The following is a 20,251-nucleotide window of genomic DNA, read 5'->3' on the forward strand; positions in this document are numbered from 1 at the left end:
ACAGCAAAAGAAACAGTCCACAAAACCAAAAGACAACCGACAGAATGGGAGAAAATATTTGCAAATGTCATATCAGATAAAGGGCTAGTATCCAAAATCTATAAAGAACTTATCAAACTCAACACCCAAAGAACAAATAATCCAATCAAGAAATGGGCAGAAGACATGAACAGACATTTTTCCAAAGAAGACATCCAAATGGCCAACAGGCAGATGAAAAAGTGCTCCACATCGCTCGGCATCAGGGAAATCCAAATCAAAACCTCAATGAGATACCACCTCACACCCGTCAGAATGGCTAAAATTAACAAGTCAGGGAACGACAGATGTTGGCGGGGATGTGGAGAAAGGGGAACCCTCCTACACTGTTGGTGGGAATGCAAGCTGGTGCAACCGCTCTGGAAAACAGTATGGAGGTTCCTCAAACAGTTGAAATTAGAGCTACCATTGGATCCAGCAATTGCACTACTGGGTATTTACCCCAAAGATACAAATGTAGGGACCCGAAGGGGTACGTGCACCCCAATGTTTATAGCAGCAATGTCCACAATAGCCAAACTGTGGAAAGAGCCAAGATGTCCATCGACAGATGAATGGATAAAGAAGAGGTGGTATATATACACAATGGAATATTATGCAGCCATCAAAAGGAATGAGATCTTGCCATTTGCAATGACGTGGATGGAACTGGAGGGTATTATGCTGAGTGAAATAAGTCAATCAGAGAAAGACATGTATCATATGACTTCACTGATATGAGGAATTCTTAATCTCAGGAACAAACTGAGGGTTGCTGGAGTGGTTGGGGGTGGGAGGAATGGGGTGGCTGGGTGATAGACATTGGGGAAGATATGTGCTACGGTGAGCGCTGTGAATTGTGTAAGACTGTTGAATCACAGATCTGAAACAAATAACGCAACATATTTTAAGAAAAAAGAAAATGAAGAAGATAGCAGGAGAGGAAGAATGAAGGGGAGTAAGTCAGAGGGGGGACGAACCAGGAGAGATGATGGACTCTGAAAACAAACTGAGGGTTCTGGAGGGGAGGAGGGGAGGGGGATGGGTTAGCCTGGTGATGGGTATTAAAGAGGGCACATTCTGCATGGAGCACTGGGTGTTATGAACAAACAATGAATCATGGAACACTACACCAAAACAAATTATGTAATATATGGTGATTAGCATAACAATAAAAAATTTTTAAAAAAGTAGCATAGCAAAAAAAAAACAATAACCAACATAAAGGAACTAATTGATAATAATACAATAATAGTAGGGGACAGATCATCTAAACAGAAAATCAACAAGAAAATAATGGCTTTGATTGACACACAGGACCAGTTGGACTTTACAGATATATTCAGAACATTCTATTCTAAAACAGCAGAATACACATTCTGTTCAAGTACACATGGAATATTCCCCAGAATAGATCACATATTGGGTCACAAATCAGGCCTCAATGAATACAAAAAGATTGAAATCATACCATGCAACTTTTATGATCACAATGCTATGAAACGTGAAGTCAATCACAAGAAAAAATCAGGAAAGACCACAAATCCATGGAGGTTAAACAACATGCTACTAAACAATGAATGGGTCAACCAGGAAATCAAAGAATAAAAAAATACATGGAAACAAATGAAAATGAAAACACAATGGTTTAAAACCTTTGGGATGCACAAAAGCAGTACTATGAGGGAAGTATATAGCAACACAGGCCTACCTCAAGAAGCAAGAAAAATCTCAAATAAACAACCTAAACATACACATTAAGGAGCTAGAAGAAAGAACAACGAATGGAGCCTAAAGACAGTAAAAGGAAGGCAATAATAAAGAATAGAGCAGGGGCGCCTGTGTGGTTCAGTGGGGTAAGCGTCCAACTCTTGATTTTGGCTCAGGTCATGATCTCAGGGTAATGAGATCAAGCCCTGCATTGGATGTGGAGCCTGCTTCAGATCCTCTCTCCCCTTTCTCTACATCCTCACCAACACCCATTGTTTCTTGTGTTGTTAATTTTAGCCATCTTGACAGGTTTAAAATGGTTTCTCATCATGGTTTTGATTTGTATATCCCTGATGATGAGTGATGTTGAGCATCCTTTCATGTGTCTGTTGGCCATCTGGATGTCTTCTTTGGAAAAGCGTCTATGTCTTCTGCCCATTTCTTAACTGGGTTCTTTGTTTTTTGAGAGTTGACTTTGATAAGTTCTTTGTAGATTTTGAATACTAACCCTTTACCAAAGATGTTGTTTGCAAATATCTTCTCCCATTCTGTAGGCTGCCTTTTAGTTTTGTTGATTTTTTCCTTTGCTGTGCAGAGGTTTTTTTTATCTTAATGAAGTCCCAAAAGCTCATTTTTGCTTTTGTTTCCTTGCCTGTGGTGATGTGTCTAATAAGAAGTAGCTTCGGTTGAGGTCAAAGATGTTTCTGCTGTGTTCTCCTCTAGGATTTTCATGGTTTCCTGTCTCACATTTAGGTCTTTCATCCATTTTGAATTTAGTTTTGTGTATGGTGTGAGAAAGTGGTCCAATTTCATTCTTCTGCATGTTGTTGTTCAGTTTTCCCAGCACAATTTGTTGAAGAGACTGTCTTTTTTTTTCATTGGCTATTCTTTCCTGCTTTGTCAAAGATTGGTTGACCATATAGTTGTGGGTCCATTTCTGCGTTTTCTATTCTGTTCCATTGATCTATGAGTCTATTTTTAAACCAGTACTATACTGCCTTGATGACTACAGCTTTGTAACAGAGCTTGAAGTCCAGGATAGTGATGCCTTCAGTTTTGTTTTGTTTTCATAATTTTTTATTATTATTATGTTCAGTTAGTCAACATATCATTAGTTTTTGATGTAGTGTTCAACGTTTCATTAGTTGAGTATAACATCCAGTGCTCATTAGCACATGTGCCCTCCTTAATACCCATCACCTTGTTAGCCCATCCTCCCCCTAACCTCCCCTCTGTAACCCTCACTTTGTTTCCTGGAGCCCAGAGTCTCTCATGGTTCATCTCCCCCTCTGATTTCTTCCCATTGTTTTCCCTCCCTTCCCCTGTGGTCCTCCACGCTATTCCTTATGTTCCACGTATGAGTGAAACCATATGATAATTGTCTTTCTCTGCTTGACTTATTTCACTTAGGGTAATCCTCTCCCCCATTCCATCCATGTCAATGCAAATGGTAAGTATTCACCCTTTCTGATGGCTGAGTAATATTCCGTTGTATATATGAACCACATCTTCAACCATTCATCTGTTGAAGGACATCTCGGCTCCTTCCACAGTTTGGTTACTGTGGACATTGCTGCTATGAACATTGGGGTGCAGGTGCCCCTTCTTTTCACTACATCTGTATCTTTGGGGTAAATACCTAGTAGTGCAGTCCCTAGGTCATAGGGTAGCTCTATTTTTAATGTCTTGAGGAATCTTCATACTGTTTTCCAGAGTGGCTGTACCAGCTTGCTTTCCCACCAACAGTGTAAGAGGTTCCCTTTTCTCCACATCTCCAACATTTGTTGTTTCTTGTCTTGTTAATTTTTGCCATCCTAACTGGTGTAAGGTGGCATCTCGTTGTGATTTTGATTTGTATTTCCCTATGGCTAGTGATGTTGAACATTTTTTCATGTGTCTGTTAGCCATTTGTATGTCTTCTTTTGAGAAGTGTCTGTTCATGTCCTCTGCCCATTTATTGACTGGATTATTTGTTTTTGGGGTATTGAGTTTGAGAAGTTCTTTATAGATCTTGGATACCAGCCCTTTATCTGTAATGTCATTTGCAAATACCTTCTCCCATTCCATGGGTTGCCTCTTAGTTTTGATGACTGTTTCCTTTGCTGTGCAGAAGCTTTTTATCTTGATGAAGTTCCAAAGGTTCATTTTTGCTTTTGTTTCCCTTGCCTTTAGAGATGTGTCCTGAAAGAAGTGGCTGTGGCTGATGTCAAAGAGGTTACTGCCTATAGTCTCCTGTAGGATTTTGATGGATTCCCATCTCACATTGAGGCCTTTCATCCACTTTTGAGTTTATCTTTGTGTGTGGTATAAGAGAATGGTCCAGTTTCATTCTTCTGCATGTGGCTGTCTGATTTTCCCAGCACCATTTATTGAAGAGACTGTCTTTTTTCCATTTGATATTCTTTTCTGATTTGTTGACCATAGAGTTGAAGGTCCATTTCTGGGGTGTCTATTCTGTTCCATTGATCTATGTGCCTGTTTGTGCCAATACCAAGATGTCTTGATGATCATAGTTTTGTAATATAGCTTGAAGTCAGGCATTGTGATACTCCCAGCTTTGGTTTTCTTTTTCAACATTCCCCTGGCTATTCAGGTTTTTTTCTGGCTCCATACAAATTTTAGGATTATTTGTTCCATTTCTGTGAAAAATGCCGATGGTATTTTGATGGGGATGGCATTGAAAGTGTAGATTGCTCTGGGCAGCATAGACATTTTTACAATGTTTATTCTGTCAATCCATGAGCATGGAATGTTTTTCCATCTCTTTGTGTCTTCCTCAATTTCTTTCATAAGTATTCTGTAGTTTCTAGAGTATAGATCCTTTACCTCTTTGGTTAGGTTTATTCCTAGGTATCTTATAGTTTCTGGTGCTATTGTAAATGGGATTGATCCTTAATTTCTCTTTCTTCAGTTACACTGTTAGCGTATAGAAATGCCACTGATTTCTGTGCATTGATTTTGTATCCTCCCACATTGCTGAATTGCTGTTTGAGTTCTAATAATTTGGGGGTGGACTTTTTTGGGTTTTCCACATAAAGTATCATGTCATCTGTGAAGAGAGAGAGTTTGACTTCTTCTTTGCCAATATGAATACCTTTTATTTCTTTTTGTTATCTTATTGCTGAGGCTAGGACTTCTAGTACTATGTTGAACAATAATGGTGAGTGGACATCCCTGTGCTGTTCCTGACCTTAAAGGAAAACTCTCAGTTTTTCATCATTCAGAATGATATTCACTGTGGGCTTTTCATAGATGGTTTTCATGATATTGAGGTATATTCCCTCTATCACATACTTTGAAGAGTTTTAATCAGGACAGGATGATGTATTTTGTCAAATGATTTTTCTGCATCAATTGGGAGAATCATATGGTTCTTGTCTTTTCTTTTATTAATGTGCTCTATCACATTAAACTCAATCAATTCAGATTGATTTCTGAATTGAACCACCCCTGCAACCCAGGAATAAATCTCACTTGGTCGTGGTGAATAATCATTTTTATGTACTGTTGGATCTGATTGGCTAGTATCTTGGTGAGAATTTTTGCGTCCATGTTCATCAGGGATATTGGTCTGTACTTTTTAGTGGATTCTTTGTCTGGTTTTGGGATCAGTGTAATGCTGGCCTCATACAATGAGTTTGGAAGTTTTCCTTCTATTTCTGTTTTTTGGAAAAGTTTCAGAAGAATAGATATTAATTCTTTAAATGTTTGGTAGAATTCTCCTGGGAAGCCATCTGGTCCAGGACTTTTGCTTTTATATTACTGACTCAATTTCTTTGCTGGTTGTTGGTCTGTTCAAATTTTCTATTTCATCCTGTTTCAGTTTTGGTAGTTTGTAAGTTTCTAGGAAGTTGTCCATTTCTTCCAGATTGCCCATTTAGTTGGCATATAATTTTTCATAGTATTTTCTAATATTTCTTTGGTGTTGGTTGTGATCTCTCCTCTTTCATTCATGACTTTATCTCTTTGGGTCCTTTCTCTTTTCTTTTTGATAAGTCTGGATAGAGGTTTATCAATTTTATTAAGTCTTTTGAAGAAGCAGCTCTTAGTTTCATTTATATGTTCTATTCTTTTTTTTCTTTTTGTTTGTGTATATCATTTATTTCTGCTCTAATCTTTATTTCCCTTCTTCATCCGGCTTTAGGCTTTATTGCAGTTCCTTTTCTAGCTCCTCTAGGTGTAAGGTTGGATTTTGTATTTGAGAATTTTTTGCTTCTTGAGGTAGTCCTGTATTGTAATATACCTCCCTCTTAGGACTATGTTTGCTACATCCCAAAGGTTTTGGACCTCCATGTTTTCCTTTTCATTTATTTCCATTTATTTTTCTTTAAATTCTCCCTTAATTTCCTGATTAACATATTCATTCTTTAGCAGGATGTTCTTTAATCTCCATGTGGTTGAGGTCTTTCTAAATTTTTTCTTGTGGTGACTTCCAGTTTCATAGTGTTGTGGTCTGAAAATATGCATGGCATGATCTTGATCTTTTTGTACTTGTTGAGGGCTAATTTGTGACCCAGTATGTGATCTATTCAGGAGAATGTTCCATGTACACTCGAGAAAAATTTATATTCTGCTGTTTTAGGATGACATGTTGTGAATATATCTGTTAAGTCCATCTGGTCCAGTGTGTCATTCAAATTCAAAGTCAGTGTTTCCTTATGGATATTCTGCTTACATGATCTTTCCATTCCTGTAAATGGGGGTGTTAAAGTCCCCTACTATTATTGTATTATTATCAATGAGTTTCTTTTTGTTTGTTTTTAATAGATTTATATATTTGGGTGCTCCCAACAGGGGCATAAATATTTACAATTGTTAGGTCTTCTTGTTGGATAGACTCTGTTATGATATAATGCCCTTCTTCATCTCTTGTTACAGTCTTTGTTTTAAAATCTAGTTTGCCAGAGCAGAGCAAAATGGCGGAGGAGTAGGAGACCTGGATTTCATCTGGTCTCTGAATAGGGACCAAACCATTCTGAACACCTACGAACTCAACAGGAGACGGAAGAAGAGAGTAGCAACAACTCTTTGAACAGAGAAGCGACCACTTACTGGAAGGTAGGACTGCAGAGAAGTGAATCCAAGGCGATATTCGGGAGGATAGACGGCGGGAGAGGGGGTGTCTGTCGGCCGCTTCTGGCAAGTGATAGAGCCACGGAGCACAGAATCAGAACTTTTAGAAGCCGGCTCCGCTGAGGGACATTGCTCCAGTGGCTAAGCGGGGGGTGGAACCCTCGCGGGACAGTGTGGTCTCAGGACCCTCGGAGTCAGAAAGACCGGGGGTGCCTGAGTGCAGCAGAACTCCCAGGTATTGGAGCAGGGAAGCCAGCGGCAGAGACAGAGCCGAGGCGTGGGCTCTCAGCACAGGGTTGCCATAAACTGTGATCTGCGGCCCAATCGGGCCACTGCTCCTCCAGCAGGGACCCTACAAGTGGCAGATCTGGGGAAACTCCCCTCCCTCCCCCAGGAGGAGCGGTGTGGGAGTGCACCACAGGAATCTGCTGTGTTTGGAGACTCCACACAGGGTCGACTGCCAGAAATAGAAACGCTCAGTCACAGGCCGGGTGAGCACGCAGGTGCGGCCGGAGACGGGAGTGACTGCTTTTCTCTGGGGGTGCACTGAGGAGAGGGGCCCTGAATTCTCAGCTACTCCGAGTGGAGATTGGGAGGCCACCATTTTCACCCTGGTCCTCCAAAGCTGTACCAGAGCTGGCAGGGAACAAAAGCTCCTGAGAGCAAACCCGAGCAGCTTGCTTAGCCTGGACCGACAAGGGTGGGGCAATTCCACCTCCGACAGAGACATTTGAGAACCACGGCAACAGGCCCCTCCCCCAGAAGATCAGCACGAATAGCCAGCAAGCCAAGACCAAGTTTACTGATCAAAGAGAACGGGAGAACTCCAGCGCTAGGGGAATAATGCACATAGAATTCATGGCTTTTTTTACCATGATTCATTAGTTTTTCAAAGTTAATTTTTTTAACTGTTTTTTGAATTTTCTTTTTCCCTTTTTCAACCAACATTTTATCAATCCCTTTTTTTAGAAAAGCATTTTTTTTTTAAAAAAAGAAAGCATTTTTTACTTTTCATTCGTAGAGTCATATTTTATCCCTTCATAGTAGTTACCATTATTTTTGGCATATATATACAAGTTGTTCTCTCTTTAAAATTTTGAGATACAGTTTCTTCTAACAGATCAAAATATACCCTAAATCACTAGTGTATGGCTTTGTTCTAGTCTCCTGCCTGATCACATTCTCTCCCTTTTCTTCTTCTTCTTTTTTTTTAAATCTTCTTTATTTTTTCAAAAACTTCTTATCAATTCCTTTTATAAAATCTTTTCTAATTTTCATCTTTACACTCATCTTCCATCCCTTCATTGTATCAACCCTTATTTTGTACATATATAAGTCTTTCTTCCTTTAAAATTTTAGGAGGCACTTTTTTCTAACAGACCAAAATACGCCCAAAAATCTAGTGTGTGGCACTAATCTATGCACTAGCCTGATCATATTTGATCATATTCTTTTTTTTGTATTGTTCTGTTTTTGTTTTTATCTTTTTCTTTCTTTTTTTTTTTCTTTCCTTTCTCTTTCTTTTTTCTTTCTTTCCCTTTCTTTTCCCCTGGTTTCAGGTCTTTTCTGATTTGTATACAGTATATTTGCTGGGGACGTTAATAACCTGTTAGCATTTTGTTCTCTCATTCATCTATTCTCCTCTGGACAAAATGAGAAGATGAAAAAAATCACCTCAGCAAAAAGAACAAGAGATAGTACCGTCAGCCAGGGACCTACTCAATACGGACATTAGTACGATGTTGGACATAGAGTTCAGAATCATGACTTTAAAGTTACTAGCTGGGCTTGAAAAAAGCGTGGAAGTTATTAGAGAAATACTTTCTGGAGAAATAAAAGAACTAAAATCTAACCAAGTCGAAATCAAAAGGCTATTAATGAGGTGCAATCAAAAATGGGGGCACTAACTGCTAGTATAAATGAAGCAGAAGAGAGAATCAGCGATATAGAAGACCAAATGATGGAAAATAAAGAGGCTGAGAAAAAGAGAGAGAAACAACTACAGGATCACGAGGGCAGAATTCGAGAGATAAGCGATACGATAAGACGAAACAACATTAGAATAATTGGGATCCCAGAAGAAGAAGAAAGAGAGAGAGGGGCAGAAGGTATATTGGAGCAAATAATAGCAGAGAACTTCCCTAATGTGAGGAAGGAAACAGGCATCAAAATCCAGGAGGCACAGAGAACCCCTCTCAAAATCAATAAAAATAGGTCAACACCCTGACATCTAATAGTAAAACTTACGAGTCTCAGAGACAAAGAGAAAATCCTGAAAGCAGCTCAGGAGAAGAGATCTATAACCTAAAATGCTAGAAACATTAGATTGGCAACAGACCTATCCACAGAGACCTGGCAGGCCAGAAAGGACTGGCCTGATATCTTCAGAGCACTAAACGAGAAAAATATGCAGCCAAGAATACTATATCCAGCTAGGCTGTCATTGAAAATTGAAGGAGAGATAAAAAGCTTCCAGGACAAACAAAAGCTAAAGGAATTTGCAAACACGAAACCAGCCCTACAAGAAATATTGAAAGCGGTCCTCTAAGCAAAGAGAGAGCCTAAAAGCAGCATAGATCAAAAAGGAACAGAGACAATATACAGTAACAGTCACCTTACAGGCAATACTATGGCACTAAATTCATACCTTTCAATAGTTACCCTGAATGTAAATGGGCTAAATGCCCCAATCAAAAGACACAGGCTATCAGATTGGATTAAAAAACAAGACCCATCGATATACTGTCTGCAAGAGACTCATTTTAGACACAAAGACACCCCCAGATTGAAAGTGAGGGGGTGGAAAACCATTTACAATGCTAATGGACACCAAAAGAAAGCTGGAGTGGCAATTCTTATATCAGACAAATTAGATTTTAAAACAAAGACTGTAATAAGAGATGAGGAAGGACACTATATCCTACTTAAAGGGTCTATCCAACAAGAAGATCTAACAATTGTAAATATCTAGGCCCCGAACATGGGAGCAGCCAATTATGTAAGGCAATTAATAACAAAAGCAAAGAAACACATTGACAACAATACAATAATAGTGGGGGACTTTAACACCCCCCTCACTGAAATGGACAGATCATCTAAGCAAAAGATCAACAAGGAAATAAAGACTTTAAATGACACACTGGACCAAATGGACTTCACAGACATATTCAGAACATTCCATCCCAAAGCAAAGGAATACACATTCTTCTCTACTGCCCATGGAACATTCTCCAGAAGAGATCACATCCTAGGTCACAAATCAGGTCTCAACCAGTACCAAAAGATTAGGATCATTCCCTGCATATTTTCAGACCACAATGCTTTGAAACTAGAACTCAGTCACAAGAGGAAAGTCAGAAAGAACTCAAATACATGGAGGCTAAAGAGCATCCTACTAAAGAATGAATGGGTCAACCAGGAAATTAAAGAAGAATTTAAAAAATTCATGGAAACCAATGAAAATGAAAACACAACTGTTCAAAATCTTTGGGATAGAGCAAAGGCAGTCCTGAGAGGAAAGTACATAGCAATACAAGCCTTTCTCAAGAAACAAGAAAGGTCTCAAATACGCAAACTAACCCTACACCTAAAGGAGCTGGAGAAAGAATAGCAAATAAAGCCTAGACCCAGCAGGAGAAGAGAAATAATAAAGATCAGAGCAGAAATTAATGAAATAGAAACCAAAAGACATTAGAACAGATCAATGAAACTAGGAGCTGGTTCTTTGAAAGAATTAACAAGATTGATAAACCCCTGGCCAGACTGATCAAAAATAAAAGAGAAATGACCCAAATCAACAAAATCATGAATGAAAGAGGAGAGATCACAACCAACACCAAAGAAATACAAACAATTCTAAGAACATATTATGAGCAACTCTATGCCAGCAAATTAGATAACCTGGAAGAAATGGGTGCATTCCTAGAGATGTATCAACTACCAAAATTGAACCAGGAAGAAACAAAAAACCTGAACAGACCTATAACCACTAAGGAAATTGAAGCAGTCATCAAAAATCTCCCAAGAAACAAAAGCCCAGGGCCAAATGGCTTCCCAGGGGATTTCTATCAGACATTTAAAGAATTAATACCTATTCTCCTGAAACTGTTCCAAAAAATAGAAATGGAAGGAAAACTTCCAAACTTGTTTTATGAGGCTACCATTACCTTGATCCCAAAACCAGACAAAGACCCCATCAAAAAGGAGAATTACAGACCAATATCCTTGATGAACATGGATGCAAAAACTCTCACCAAAATACTAGCCAATAGGATCCAACAGTACATTAAAAGGATTATTCACCATGACCAAGTGGGATTTATCCCTGGGCTGCAAGGTTGGTTCAACATCCGCAAATCAATAAACAGCATACAATACATTAACAAAAGAAAGAGCAAGAATCATATGATCCTCTCAATAGATTCACAAAAAGCATTTGACAAAGTACAGTATCCTTTCTTGATCAAAACTCCACAGTATAGGGAGAGGGGGTACATACCTCAATTTCATAAAGGCCATCTATGAAAAACCTACAGCGAATATCATTCTCAATGGGGAAAAGCTGAGAGCTATTCCCCTAAAGTCGGGAACGCAGCAGGGATGTCCACTATCACCACTGCTATTGAACATAGTATTAGATGTCCTAGCCACAGCAATCAGACAACAAAAAGAAATCAAAGACATCCAAATCGGCAAAGAGGAAGTCAAACTCTCATTGTTTGCAGATGATATGATACTGTATGTGGAAAACCCAAAAGGCTCCACCCCAAAACTGCTAGAACTCATACAGGAATTCTGTAAAGTGGCAGGATATAAAATCAATGCACAGAAATCAGTTTCATTCCTGTACACTAATAAGACAGAAGAGAGAGAAATTAAGGAGTTGATCCCATTTACAATTGCACCCAAGACCATAAGATACCTAGGAATAAATCTAACCAAAGAGGCAAAGGATCTGTACTCAGAAAATTATAAAATACTCATGAAAGTAATTGAAGAAGACAAAAAGAAATGGAAAAAATTTCCATGCTCATGGATTGGAAGAACAAACATTGTGAAGATGTCAATGCCACCTAGAGCAATTTACACATTCAATGCAATCCCCATCAAAATACCATCCACTTTTTTCAAAGACATGGAACAAATCATCCTAAAATTTGTATGGAACCAGAAGAGACCCCGAATAGCCAGAGGAATCTTGAAAAAGAAAAGCAAAGCTGGCGGCATCACAATTCTGGACTTCCAGCTCTATTACAAAGCTGTCATCATCAAGACAGTATGGTACTGGCACAAAAACGGACACATAGATCAATGGAACAGAATCGAGAGCCCAGAAATGGACCCTCAACTCTATGGTCAGCTCATCTTTGACAAAGCAGGAAAGAATGTCCAATGGAAAAAAGACAGTCTCTTCAACAAATGGTGTTGGGAAAATTGGACAGCCACATGCAGAAGAACGAAACTGGACCATTTCCTTACACCACACACAAAAATAGACTCCAAATGGTTGAAAGACCTAAACGTGAGACAGGAGTCCATCAAAATCCTAAAGGAGAACACAGGCAGCAACCTCTTCCACCTCAGCCACAGCAACTTTTTCCTAGAAACATCGCCAAGGGAAGGGAAGCAACGGCAAAAATGAACTATTGCGATTTCATCAAGATAAAAAGCTTTGCACAGCAAAAGAGTCCAGAAAACCAAAAGGCAACCAACAGAATGGGAGAAAATATTTGCAAATGTCATATCAGATAAAGGGCTAGTATCCAAAATCTATAAAGAACTTATCAAACTCAACACCCAAAGAACAAATACTCCAATCAAGAAATGGGCAGAAGACATGAACAGACATTTTTGCAAAGAAGACATCCAAATGGCCAACAGACACATGAAAAAGTGCTCAACATGGCTCGGCATCAGGGAAATCCAAATCAAAATCTCAATGAGATACCACCTCACACCAGTCAGAATGTCTAAAATTAACAAGTCAGGAAACGACAGATGTTGGCGGGGATGTGGAGAAAGGGGAACCCTCCTATACTGTTGGTGGGAATGCAAGCTGGTGCAACCACTCTGGAAAACAGTATGGAGGTTCCTCGAACAGTTGAAAATAGAGCTACAATACGATCCAGCAATTGCACTACTTGGTATCTACCACAAAGATACAAATGTAGGAATCCGAAGGGGTACCTCATCCCTATGTTTATAGCAGCAATGTCCACAATAGCCAAACTGTGGAAAGAGCCAAGATGTCCATCGACAGATGAATGGATAAAGGTGTGTTATATATACACAGTGGAATATTATGCAGCCATCAAAAGGAATGAGATCTTGCCATTTGCAACAACGTGGATGGAACTGGAGGGTGTTATGCTGAGTGGAATAAGTCAATCAGAGAAAGACATGTATCATATGACCTCACTGATATGAGGAATTCTTAATCTCAGGAAAGAAACTGAGTGTTGCTGGAGTGGTGGGGGATGGGAGGGATGGGGTGGCTGGGTGATAGACATTGGGTACGGTATTTGCTATGGTGAGCGCTGTGGATTGTGCAAGACTTTTGAATCACAGATCCATACCTCTGAAACAAATAATGCAACATATATTAAGAAAAAGAAATAGAAGAAGATAGCAGGAGGGGAAGAATGAAGGGGAATAAGTCGGAGGGGGAGATGAACCATTAGAGACGATGGACTCTGAAAAACAAACTGAGGGTTCTAGAGGGGAGGAGGTTGGGGGGATGGGTTAGCCTGGTGATGGGTATTAAAGAGGGCACATTCTGCGTGGAGCACTGGGTGTTATGCACAAACAATGAATCATAGAACACTACATCAAGAACTAATGATGTAATGTACAGTGATTAACATAACAATAAAACAATAAAAAAATAATAAAATCTAGTTTGCCTAAGTATGGCTACTCAGGCTTTCTTTTAATGTCCATTATTGTGGTAGATGTTTCTCCATCCCCTCACTTTCAATCTGCTTGTGTCTTTAGGTCTAAAATGAGTCTCATGTAAGCAGCATGTAGATGGATCTTGTTTTTTTATCCATTCTGATACCCTATGTATTTTGATTGGCACACTTAGTCCATTTATAGTCAGAGTGATTATTGAAAGATGTGAATTTAGTGTCATTGTGTAACCTGTAGAATTAGTGTTTCTAGTGATGTTTTCTGGTCCTTTCTATTCTTTGTTGCTTTGTTTTTTTCTCCAGAGTCCCCCCTTAAAATTTGTTGCAAGGCTGATTTAGTGGTCATGAACTCCTTTAGTTTTTGTTTGTCTGGAAAACTCTTTATCTCTCCTTCTATTCTGAATGACAGCCTTGCTAGATAAAGAATTCTTGGTTGCATATTTTCCCCATTCAGTACATTGAATGTTTCCTTCTACTCTTTTCTGGCCTGCCATGTCTCGTGGAGAGATCAGCTGCTAACCTCATCTACCTTCCCTCGTAGGTTAAGGACCTGTTTTCCTTTGCTGCTTTCAGAATTTTTTCTTTGTGTATTTTGTGAATTTGACTATGATATGCATTGGCGATGGCCAGCTTTTGTTGAATTTAATGGGTGTTCTCTGTGCTTCTTGGATTTTGATGTCTGTGTCTTTCCCCAGATTAGGCAAGTTTTTGGCTATAATTTGTTTGAATAAACCTTCTGCCTTTTTATATCTCTCTTCATCTTCTGGGACTCCTATGATACAAATGTTATTATGCTTTACTAAGTCACTTGTTCCCTAAGTCTACTTTCATGGTCCATTACCTTTCTTTCCTTCTTCTTTTCAGCTTCACTACTTTCCATAATTTTATCTTCTATATCACCCATTTGAACCTCTGCTCTATCCTTGTTTTTATGGCCTCCACTTATGCATCTTGGTTATAGCAGTTTTAATTTCAGCCTGACTAGATTTTGGTTCTTTTATCTCTGTAGTAAGGGATTCTCTAGTTTCTTCTGTGATTTTTTTTTTTTTGAGCCCGGCTAGTATCCTTATAATTGTTTTAAATTCTAGTTCAGACACCTTACTTATATCTGTATTAATTAAATCCCTGGCTGTGAGTTCTGCCTCATGTTCTTTCTTTTGGGATGAATTCCTTTGTCTCATCATTTTGTTGAGAAAAGAAAAGAAGAAAGAAAAAAGAAAACCACCAATAAAAAACAAAAATCAAAGAAAAAGAAAAACACACACACACAAAAGAAAAACAAGAAAACCAAACCAAACCAAACCAAAACAAAACTAGATCCTGGGTGTTTTTTGGTCTGCTTGTTAAAAGAATCTAGATCCTAAAATAAACAATAATAATAATAATAATAATGTAAAATACATTAAAATAAAATGAAGGTAAACTATATATAAAAATTAAAATCAAAAAATAATAAAAAAAGAAATTGGAAAATATAAGAAAATAAGTGAAAAAATAATAATAATTTTAAAACAAAGAATAAAAGTAAAACAGAAGCTGGATCCTATTTCCCCTAGAGCTGAAACTTTGCAGCAGTCTATGATCAATAAACGGTGTGAACTAGTTATTTGTGTTGGTCTTCTGAGGGAGGGACCAGCTGCGCTGATTCTCAGGCTAACTTGTTTGAGTAGAAATGCACCTCCAGGGCACAAGGAGGGCGGGGCTTGGTGTATTCAGCTTCAGCCTCCAATAGGTGGCGCTATTTTGCCCCCTGAAGGCTTTCAGCACTGTTGGGCAGATGAAAATGGCTGTTCCCTGCTCTCTAGCCTCAGAGCTGAAAGTTGGGACCCCTACAATTCAGTGAGCCTTCACAGAAGAGCAATCAATCACCCTATTTGTGTCACCGGTTTCCCTCTGAACCCTACATTCACCCTGCCCGTGTTTGAGCCTTTTTATCTCAGGTGCACCTCGGAGTTTCCAAAATCTAAATTTCAGGGACTCCCACCACAGGGACACACGCTGTTTCTGTGGGTAGGTTTTCACTAGGCTTGCTAGCCCATCCCAGGAAAGTGGTCTGACAACCACCTGGTGGTTTGCAGTTTATAGCAGAAAGCTGGCACCAGGACCTGCTGCTCTCTGCTGGATTCCCAGCTCCTAAACCACAGCATCTTGGTGCCATCCATTCTTCCTATGACCCAGGGGATCCTCAGACCACCCTGTCACTCCTGGGATTCTGCCCCTCTTCTCCACCTGGGTACCTTTAAGCCACGCAAGGCCCCCATGGTAGTGAACCAAATTGTGGAAGAAGACCAAGTATCCATCAAACTGATAAATCGATAAAGAAGTGGTATATATATATGTATATGTGTATATATGTGTATGTGTGTGTGTGTATATCTATATATCTATGTATATGATGGAATGTTATTCATCCATAAAAAATAACGAAATCTTGCCACTTGCAATGACATGGGTGGACCTAGAGAGTATAATGCTAAGCAAAATAAGTCAGTCGAGAAAGAAAAATACCATATGATTTCACTCACATGTGGAATTTAAGAAACAAAACAAAGGAGCAAAGTGAAAAAGAAAAGAGAGAGAGAGATCAAGAAACAGACTCTTAATTATGGAGAACAACCTGATGGTTATCAGAGAGGATGGGGGTAGGTAATGGGTTAAACAGGTGATGGGGATTAAGGAGTACACTTGTTGTGATGAGCATGGGGTGAGGTATGGAATTGTGAATCACTATATTGTCCACCTGAAACTAATATTACACTGTTAACTACCTGGAATTAAAATAAAAACCTAAAAAAAATAAATTAAGCAACTCTATATAAATGATTAAAAGAGGAAAAGAAATATAATTTTCAGTGTCATCAAAAGTGTAAATAAATGCTGTTAAGAGTATAAACTGGAACAATTGTTAGAGTGTCAGAGTGATAAGATAATTATGGTTATCTTGAAACTGGAATTATTAAAGTAGAAGATAAAAGAATTAGAAGATAAGTTGTAAACTTAATTGTTTGAGAAGTTTATATTATATCAGCTTATATTGCTGCATAGAGTTTATGTGCAAATATATGTATTTCATTATTTTTGCCATAATATTAAATTGAAAATTGTCAATGTTCATTAGAAAGTTAATTTTGACATAAATTATGGAATTTCTAGATAATGAAGATATTTGTAGTCATTAAAGAATACAATTTTTTGTAACCTGTCTTATATAATGTAAAGAAGAAAAAGGCAAGTTATAGAAAAAAATTGTGAGATTTTAAATAATATTAGTATGTGTATATGGAGCAGAAAATTACTTGACATTTTAATGAGTTGTTAACTGTGCTGAATTAACTCTTGCTTGAGTTTTCCTCTAAACTTTCCCCTCTCTGATTCCAATTGTAATATTTCAGCTTCAGGGATATATGGCTTCAAGTAGGATTGTATGAAAGACTCTCTTGCTACATTGTTGAGTGCACAACTTGGTGAAAGTAATTGTGTAATACAGGTGGGAAAAACAATGTCAATGAAGGAAGAGTGACTGGGAGGTTTCCCAAAACCTAACAGATCTTCAGGTGCTTCTTGAAGTGTTGCATCAAAAGTCTTTAATAGGAACACTTGAATCGCTCAGTCAGTTAAGTATAGATTCTTGATTTCAGCTCAGGTCATGGTCTTAGGTCATGAGATCAAGCTCCATGATGAGCTCGGCATGGGGCTCTGAGCTCAGCAGAGTCTGCTTGAGATTCTCTTTCTCCCTCTGCCCTCCCCCCACTCACACTCTCTCTCTGAATAAATAAATGAAATCTTTTTAAAGAAAGTCTTTGGGGTGCCTGTGTGGCTCAGATGGTTAAGCATCTGCCTTCAGGTCAGGTAATGATCCCAGGGTCCTGGAATCGAGCCCCATGTCAGGCTCCTGGCTCAGCGGGGAGTCTGCTTCTCCCTCTCCCTCTGCCTGCTTCTCCCCCTGCTCATGGTCTCTCTCTGTATCTCTGTGTCTCAAATGAATAAATAAAATCTTTAAAAAAAAGTGAAAATTTAAAAAAGTCTTTAATAATATCTGTGACTTAATCTTTGGAGTCAAGGGGAGAGATGTAACAAAACCTGGGATGATGAGCATCCTAGTACTAACCAATGAGGGCCCAAGACTGGAGCTGCATCCTGAATGCTTTGGGCCACATAGGACCTTAGCATAATTATCACTCAAGAGAAAGAGGGACAGAAGCTCCAGTAAGAACTAAGATAAAACTTCACACTAGCCTGGTTGACTGAGGGCTCAAAGATTCAATTTTGTTTTTAAATGAGTTAACATAAACATTTAAAGATTAGTTTAGGAACAGAGATTAAGGTCTGCTGTATAAATATATATTATTATAATTACAGATTATATTATATTATGTGTTTTATTATATTATTATATATAATTATTGATATTTTATATAAATATACAAAAAAGATAACTGAAAGGACATAGAACAATCTGGTATTAGTTACTTTGGAGGAGAAAAAGGAATACTGAAGGGAAAGGAAGGATTATCAATTTATATTTTATATTGTTCTGAATTGTTTGAGTTTGATACAATGAGATAATTTTATTATAATTAAAAATGAAACAGCACCAATGATGATAAAACTTACAGTGGCCAATTCAATGTTCTGTGGACCAACCTCAGTGCATCCCAGCTTTTCACACTGGCCCCTCTCTTCAGGACATTTTTATTCCCTGCTTCACTTAGTCACTGCACATTGATTATTTTCTGGCCTCAATCCTGTGATGACAACTTTTATTCTTTGCAATACCAGTCTATCTTGTCACAACCCCCACAGTCACTTCCTCCAAACAGTACATTCAAGACTCGACCACTGACATTCCCAGCTGAGGATCTGTCCATCACAGCAGCCAACTGGGATTCTGGTCTCTGCCAGTAATGGTACATTTTGGTAATCATGGTGCCTTCCTTCAAAATGTGTGAGGAGATATATACCAGGAAAATAAATGATCTATTTGTATGGTAGATATTTATGGAAGTCATTGAATTTTAAAGTACAGCACAATATATGTATAAATAGATCAAGAGAATTTCGGGTTATATCCAGTGTCTAGGATATTGGCCAGCTCCAAGAATATCTGCCTTTTTGTCTCTGTTCTGCTCATCATCCTCCCCTGAAATCAAATGCAGAACACTTACATTCCCATAGAGTGATCTATATTCTCACATAATTACTCACCGATCACCTTCAGCTCCAAAGTGGCTTCTTCAAAGTCACTGTCTTTTTTAAAAAAACACTTGTACATTCCATTGTCTGAGATCTGGAGACTGTAGATTCTCACAGCTACTCTTCCCTCCGTGATGTAATCTTTCACCAACTCTGCTCTCCCTTTGAAATCTACCAGCTGTTCTTCCGCCTGCTCCATTCCATCCTTATACACATACACAGCCTCTGAGAACTGGGAGCGGAACCACCTCAGCTCCATGCTCTCCACATTCATGGCAGGGTACACATGACAGGGCAGCTCTGTGTCTGTGCCCAGCATGGCCACAATTGGCTCTGAGGGGCTGATAACCAAGAATGACTCTGTGGAATAGAGCCACAGGGAAAAGAATATCAGTGACCTGCCTTGGCATTGTGGAACACAGCATCATTACTGGCCCAGTAGAACCCCAGAGACATTCTGTCATTCATACACCAGTTCTCTGCAGCATGCATTCAGGCTGAAGATGGCAGTGAACAAGACAAAGAGCATCTCTACCCAATCAACAGGTTGATCTCTTGTTAAACAAAAGATTTTTTAATTACAATGGTGACAAATTCTTTAAAGAAGGAGGGAAGAGTGCTGGGAAATCATGAAATCAGAGTTTTTAGTTAGGTCTTGGCCATCAGCAAATGCATTCTTCATGAAGAAGATACCTGAATGAATCAGAAAAAAATTAGTGAAATAATTCCACCTGATTCTTCTCTCTAATCATATAATGACTTATTTGCCCTCATATATGGGCAGATAAATCATTATATCAAAATAAAGGATTTAGAATTAACCTAGGTATATACTGAGTAGTGATGGAGTAATTTAATCCTTCTGTTCAGAGACTAAGAGAATCTAAGAATGTAAAATACAAAATATTGTTACCTGAGCCCCACATGGACACCTGGAGAAGAAGGATAGAGTAAAGGTCTCTTAGCAGAGAGAAGTCCAGGGAACCCACCATCTTTCTCAGAGCAGACAACAGTATGACACGCAGTAAGGTCCTGAAAATAGCTGGAGTAAAGACAAAAATGGAATCCATAAGGTAAAAATAATCACAGCTAAGGCAGTTCACAATGATTCTAAGAAATGGCCTCCAGAAGCTCTCCAACAACTGTAGTGTGTCTCTCTCGGGGAACATCAAGGAAGCCTTTAACACTCACAAAAAGACTTTTTGTTTCCCTTTTCCAAGGAAACAGTCTTCTTCTCAACAACCATGTTCTACAGTGTTAATCTGTCCACAATCTCTCTAAACTCTTCTCTAACTCAAGAACATCTTGTCCAGTGGACAAAGAGACAGAGAGAAGGCGATGGGCAACCA

The 20,251-nt window shown here is 38.7% G+C and overlaps 1 protein-coding gene across 1 annotated transcript in view; it reads right to left on the minus strand.

The window, feature by feature from the left end:
* The window catches only part of LOC114222115 (butyrophilin subfamily 1 member A1-like), a 37,593-nt gene extending 17,660 nt beyond the window's left edge, over positions 1 to 19,933 (minus strand). Inside the window, exons 1-2 of the mRNA XM_028120467.2 lie at positions 19,816 to 19,933; positions 18,915 to 19,262 (exon numbers count right to left, since the gene is read on the minus strand). Of these exons, the coding sequence (XP_027976268.1) occupies positions 18,915 to 19,262; positions 19,816 to 19,894 (427 nt within the window). The 5' untranslated portion in view covers positions 19,895 to 19,933. The remainder of the gene's footprint in view (positions 1 to 18,914; positions 19,263 to 19,815) is intronic.
* Positions 19,934 to 20,251: the final 318 nt, after the last annotated feature.

The sequence above is a fragment of the Eumetopias jubatus genome, unplaced genomic scaffold, assembly GCF_037043125.1.
Source record: "Eumetopias jubatus isolate StellerSeaLion01/CBP00866 unplaced genomic scaffold, mEumJub1_p1.0 scaffold_6, whole genome shotgun sequence".
In the NCBI taxonomy this organism is placed as follows: Eukaryota; Metazoa; Chordata; class Mammalia; order Carnivora; family Otariidae; genus Eumetopias; species Eumetopias jubatus.